General features: G+C 33.7%; 1 protein-coding gene across 2 annotated transcripts; it reads left to right on the top strand.

Annotated features, from left to right (window-relative positions):
* Positions 1-261: 261 nt before the first annotated feature.
* Positions 262-5,783, top strand: LOC130817838 (uncharacterized). Of its 2 annotated transcripts, none has more exons than XM_057683777.1 (5): positions 262-716; positions 2,044-2,382; positions 3,783-3,887; positions 4,003-4,050; positions 5,222-5,783. In XM_057683777.1, the coding sequence occupies exons 2-5, from the start codon at positions 2,110-2,112 to the stop codon at positions 5,459-5,461; spliced, it is 666 nt and encodes a 221-aa protein (XP_057539760.1). In that variant the 5' UTR covers positions 262-716; positions 2,044-2,109; the 3' UTR covers positions 5,462-5,783. The 2 variants fall into 2 exon arrangements, with proteins under 2 accessions (XP_057539760.1, XP_057539759.1); XM_057683776.1 differs by having other exon boundaries at positions 714-777.
* The last annotated feature ends 477 nt before the right edge of the window (positions 5,784-6,260 follow it).

Genomic DNA, 6,260 nt, shown 5'->3' with positions numbered 1-6,260 from the left:
TCTCTCTTTGGATAAAGAGGTATGATTTGTCTGCATCTTTCAGGAAAATGAAAAACCCGCCACCCGGACTCTGCCTTGTGCAGAATACTGGGAGTGTCCTTTTATTTTTACCTTTTATTTGTATAGCAAGGAAAGGGAAAGAAAATAATTTGATTTTCCTTTCATATTTTTCTTCTTATGGAGATAATTAATTAAATCTTAATAAAATTAAAAGACTTAAACTCTTCAACTTCTTTTCCTCTTTGTTATTGTCCAAACAAACAAATTTTTATTCCTTTAAATTATATTTTTTTCTTTTCTTTATTTTCATCCGTCCAAACAAAGCTTAGCTTGAGGAAAAAATTACATCCAAAAACTTGCCCCAATATTATGTGATCTATATCTTTACTTTTCAGCACGTAGAATTGGTAAAATTATTAAACCTTTATCACACAGTTCTTTAACACAAATACAATAGATAGATAGACTTTCAAGGGGCTTAGAAAGTGACTTATTCATTATCATCCTCAAACACCCAATCATCCACGTTTTCTACTTGTATATATTAATAATAATTATTATACATTCATTTATTTTTCTTCAACTCCACCTCATTGGAATCTTTCATCATATCATATTAATCAAACCAAAACCAGATAAGATTGGTGGTTGTCTCTATTATTTTATACCAAGTTTATCAGCCCTCTTCACTTCATTATTGTTCTTCTTATAAACAGGTATTCAAAGCTTATGTCTTTCTTTTGATCTCTTTCTTTTAAACTTTTAGTCTTTTTACAGGTTTGAATTTTTAGGTTTTGGATCTTTAATTGCCACTTAATTTTTTATGGATTTTGGGTTTTGGGTTTTGGAATGATTATTTTTTTCTTTAATTGCTTTCATTATTTCTGGGTTTTTGTTTAATTTTGGATCAGAGTCTTGATTTGATTTGTTATGGTATTGTTTTCTCTTATATTTCTTTATTTAATTTAAATTTTGTCACTGGCACTTTAAAATGCTGTTTTTTGGGATGAAAATGGCATAATTGTGAATTTAATTATAATTTATTCAGTTATAGCCTGTTTCTCAGAAATTAGTTATTTCCATAGCATGATTACTGTGCTTATGAGATTGAGAAGTGGTATATTTTACTCTAATCACGTTTGTTTCATTTTCTGTTGAGTTTTAACAGCTCAAGCATATTTGAGAATTTTTGCTTGTGCCATCATTATATTAGGTTAAAATTTTAGTTAGAAGATTATATTTGAAGAAAGACTTTTAATTGGATTTAAGAGTGTATCATTGGATTTCTGTATTCTTTTCAAGTGAGTATTTCTTTGCAATTGAAAGCTTTAGGCTGTGGTTGAGTTCTATATGTGTCCTTTGTAATACTTACATGATGAATAAGACTACTATTACAATAACCCCACTAAAATTTGCTGATGTTACCAACACTTGATCCATTGATCTTGCGGTTTTAGGTTCGACCCTCCAATCATCAATTCGACATGTTAAAATTTGAATATATGGTTTGCACAATATCTATTCCCTTTGCGTAAATTTGTTTTGATTGATACATTCTAGTTATGGTTTTTCATACAAAGCATTTTTGTCCAATATGGATTGCATAATCATTCAATTGTTGTACTTATAGTTGATACTCTAACGTCCCGTTTGTTAATCAATACTAAATGGTGGGAGTAAGAATGATTTATAGTGTAAATTTTCATGATATGTATCATGCCATTCCCATGATAATGAAAGTTTGATTATAAAAAAGTTTTTTTCAATACAATTTTCCATTACCTCCTAATAGCACATGTTCAAATGGTAATGCATTGGAATGAATTTTGTGAAGAAAATGAGATTGAATTTTGTGAAGAAAATGAGATTGTTGAAGCTGTATAAGCATACCATTTAGAAACTCCTATCCCGATTTTGTTGTTGTAGTAGTATAAAATCTGATTTTGTTTGTATTACATTACAATTTAAACAATGCTATAATTCTAGAAGTGAATAATTTTGCAAATTTCTGCTATCAAGCTAAACGAATGTCTTATGATGCAGGTTATTGATCATTATAATCCATTTGGGTGGTGTAAGATTTGTTAATAGTTTATTGATTATTGGATCATGGGTTCAGAAGGTCCAGCTCCATCACCAGTAACAGTTTACGTGACTGGTTTTAAGAAGTTCCATGGAGTTGTGGAAAATCCAACAGAAACGATTGTGCGTAATCTGAAAGAGTACATGGAGAAGAAAGGGTTACCAAAAGGGTTAGTTTTAGGGAGCTGCAATGTTCTTGAGACTGCAGGACACGGTGCGGTTGTTCCCCTTTATCAGACCCTGCAATCTGCCATCGCCGGGAATGATTCAGAATTGCCAAACTCTGGGAAAGTAATTTGGGTATGTTGCTCTATCCTTTACATAGTTTTTCAAATAGTCTATCATGCAGAATAGGTGATTGAGGTTATCCACATTTGTCCCTTATTTATGTGAAAAATTGTCGCATTTTTCATGTGTATATCTGTATATCTATATGTGCAAGTGTATTGTTTTTGTTGTTTTTTTGGTAGGTTTTGTTAGTTTAGTTTGTATAGTTTTAGGCTGGTGTTTTTTTTAGTACTGGTGTTGTATAAAACCCACTTGCTTTTGTGTGGTGTGTTGCAGTGCTGGGTCTTGGTTTCTATGGCTTTTTCTGCTCTCCGGATTCTTTTATGCCGGCGGTCCAAGTTTTCGCTGTTTCAATTCTTTTGTTTGAATAAATATCCCACTTTTCGGAAAAAAAAAATGTGCAAGTGTTGAGTTTTCTCTATGGTTATCTACTTCGCTCTGAATTATTTCAACCATTAAGAGTGCTTTGTTTGACTTGTGCACACTAGTTTTGGCTATTTGGTACTTTGAAATCATGCTGCCATGAGATTTGATTCACCTTTCCAAATAAAGCCTTCAATTGTGGATTATTTTTAATGGGCTGGCATTGCCTCTCTAAACCTTATGATATGATTACTCAAATAGTGCTCTACCCTACAGATCAAGATCAAGAAGTGGTGGGACTTGGGAACCTTTTAATTCTAGGTCTCGTTATGCCTTTTAAAGCTACCATTAGTCATTAGCAGCAATGGAAAACCTTTGTTAAGCCGGGTGGGGTCTAGCCGGTAAAATTTTTTTCATAATTAGAATTTTCGCTGACACCTCCAAACACATAATGTCTTGATCTGTTGGTTTTATTTGAAGTTGTCATCCCCATAAAAAATTGTTCAAAATTCAACACTCATTAGAAGGTAAAACTTCAAAAAGTTTCTATTCGTAGTAATGGAGTGACCACAATTTGATAGATAAATAGCTTTTAATGTGTTTTTGATGTTTATGTTGTCAGTTAAAAGCTATATATAGGAAGAATTGAAAGGAAGCAGCTTAATATTAGACATTCTAGTTTGTTTCTGAAGTTGTAATTTCCAATTATGCAATGAATTTGAAGCTTAATATTAGACATTAACAAGGGTATTGTTGGAGTTTAAACAATACCCTTGTTAATGATCTTTCCATTGCAAATCTTATTATAAAGACATGCCATCAATGCTATTATTTTCATTATTCTCATAGGAATTAACTTTATAAATTATTTTAAAAATTAATCAAGTTATAAACTGAAACCTATTAAGTTTAAATTTCTTCAATCGACTACTCTTTCTCCAACACCCCTTCTCCCCAATGGCCCAACCTAAAGGTAATAGAAGAATTGAAAACTTTCATGCTATAAGCTCTCTAATGCCCCTTCAAATGTTTGTTAATTCTTTTGGCAGTTGCATTTAGGAGTAAATAGTGGTGCTACACGTTTTGCTATCGAGAATCAGGCAGTGAATGAAGCCACTTTTCGTTGTCCTGATGAGATGGGATGGAAACCTCAGGTTATAAGAATTCCTCTGATTATACTCATTAATTTATTTTAAGGAACTTGTTTTTCTTGTGTTTTAGTTTTTTAATTGGTTTTTAGTGCCTAATGTTTCTCTTTATCACTTGCAGAAAATTCATATTATTCCTACAGATGGAGAAATTTCGAGAACAAGAAAGGTAATGTCGCTTTTTCTAATCTCTCAGTTCTACTCTGATACAAATGTTTTGATGATAGACTGTGAGGTGAAGAGTGGTTGTGTGTTATCTTATCAAATACATAGTGCGAGATCAGTCATTGTGATGAATTGACAATTGAATTCTGTATTTCGAGCTTTTAAAAACCTGTTATTTGGTAGATATTTCTCATAATTTTGGGGTCTGAAAATTAAAAAGCATTTCAACTTGTTAATCGGAGAGTTTATTTCACAAACCCAACTGAGATGAAAACTAACAAGAGTCATTAGATTTTGTGTTGTCTTGTTTTTCAAGCTTGTCTATGTCAGTTTGAGGTGTTTGGACCACGAGACCACGAGTCTAGTGGGAAATTGGGGATGAGTGTGAAAAAGTGATCTGCTGTGTTGCTTAATTGTGAGTACCCGTTCTCTCCGTAGTTGTTATTTTTCATTCTAATAGGAAGATTAATGATGTTGTTTGGTAAATGACGGTTGGTTTTTTAGTTAGCTTGTTTGACTAGTTGACCGGTTTTGTTGGCTCTTAAGCTAGCAGAATAAACTAGCTATTTTGGGAGATTTTTGTAAATTAAGTAATAGTTGTTGGCTGTTTATCAGAAGAAAGGTGAGCCAACAAGCCAAAAGTCATTGGCTTAAAAGCCAGCTTTTCAGTTGGCTAAAAAGCTGCCAAACGCCTTTTTTGGCGTTTTGACAACCAACACGGCAAAAGGCAAAAACCAATTAAAAAGCCAAGCCAAAGCCATTTATCAAACAAGGCAATGACTTGGATGTTGATCAGAGAGCTCTATTTTTATGGTTTGGAGTTTAGTTAGCTTACATGTCTCTGCATCAGGATCTGCTGTTCTGAAATCTCTTTTTTCTCATCCATGTTTCCCCTTACAGATTAAACAGATTACGGTACCATAGTGTGCATGTTTATTAGTTTCCATGCTTCGAAAAGGAATTATGGTGCCATAGTGTGCATGTTTATTAGTTTCCATGCTTCGAAAAGGAATTATGGTGCCATAGTGTGTATGTGTATTGTTTAGTAGTAGAAGCAAGGAAGTAACTATTTTTCTGCTTGCTTAAGAAACATAGGTGTCACTTCATGCATATATACAAGTCCGATGAACTGCACTTTTTCTACCATTGCTTAAATTTCTTGTTGTGTTATCCAGACTACTCTTCCCGTTGAGGAGATTACGTTGACTTTGGCAAAGAAAGGCTACGAGGTGATGACATCCGATGATGCCGGTCGCTTCGTGTGTAACTACGTTTACTACCACTCACTATGGTTCGCGGAGCAAAATGGAACAAAGTCCCTATTTGTACATGTGCCGCTTTTCTCAACTATAAACGAGGAAACACAGATGAAATTCGTAGCTTCCTTATTGGAGGTACTCGCGTCCTTGCCGTAGCACTCTATCAAACAACCAGCTAGCGGGTTGTGTGATTTCCTGTACGTGTGTGAGTTTGTAATGTTGGCTATTGTATTCAAAGTGGGGAGGGGTTTTGTATGCATGTTTCTTACATGCTCAAGTAAACCATCTTAAGTTGCAAATTATATATTGGTTTCTTTGTTTCCATATGTTGTCTGTTTATGTTGTGGGTCCCATTGCTGTTAAGTTGGTGTAGATCTGAAATTATTTTCTGTTGTCCAACTTAAGAATGATGTTGACTTGGTAAGACATAGTATAATGCATTACATTGGTTATTAATGTGACTGATGTTTATCTTCCATTTATTGTGTCCCAAGGTTTGACACACCCAATACATAACAGACTTTGTGGATGTTGTAACATGTAAGATGACTGCTGCGGGAAAACTCTTTCAATAATTAAGTCAGCAGACACCTCTTTTTGGTTTTAAAGGCCATTAACAGTAGTTGGAAGTTTTGTTTTACTTGTTATCCTTATTTGGATTTAAGGGGTAAGGAGAAACGAATGACAGAAAGGAGAAGGGAGGAATGGGAAAGGAAGGAAACAGAAATGGAAGCCAATTGTTTGTTCAGGAGGGAAAGAAAGAGAAATAAAAGAGTTCTGAGTTTTTACTTTAAATCTTTTTAACTTAAGAAAAATTAACATCTTAACACAATGTCATTTATCCAATCTCTCCAAGTCACTTCCCTTTAAATCTCTTTCCTCTCATTTTATTATCCAAACAAAGAATCTGTCATCCTTTCGATTTCCTTCCATCCAAACACCGCATAAAGGAAGA

This window comes from Amaranthus tricolor, chromosome 7 (genome assembly GCF_026212465.1).
Source record: "Amaranthus tricolor cultivar Red isolate AtriRed21 chromosome 7, ASM2621246v1, whole genome shotgun sequence".
NCBI lineage: Eukaryota > Viridiplantae > Streptophyta > Magnoliopsida > Caryophyllales > Amaranthaceae > Amaranthus > Amaranthus tricolor.
The sequence above is the reverse complement of the archived record's forward strand: the minus strand, read 5'-3'. Positions and strand labels throughout refer to the sequence as shown.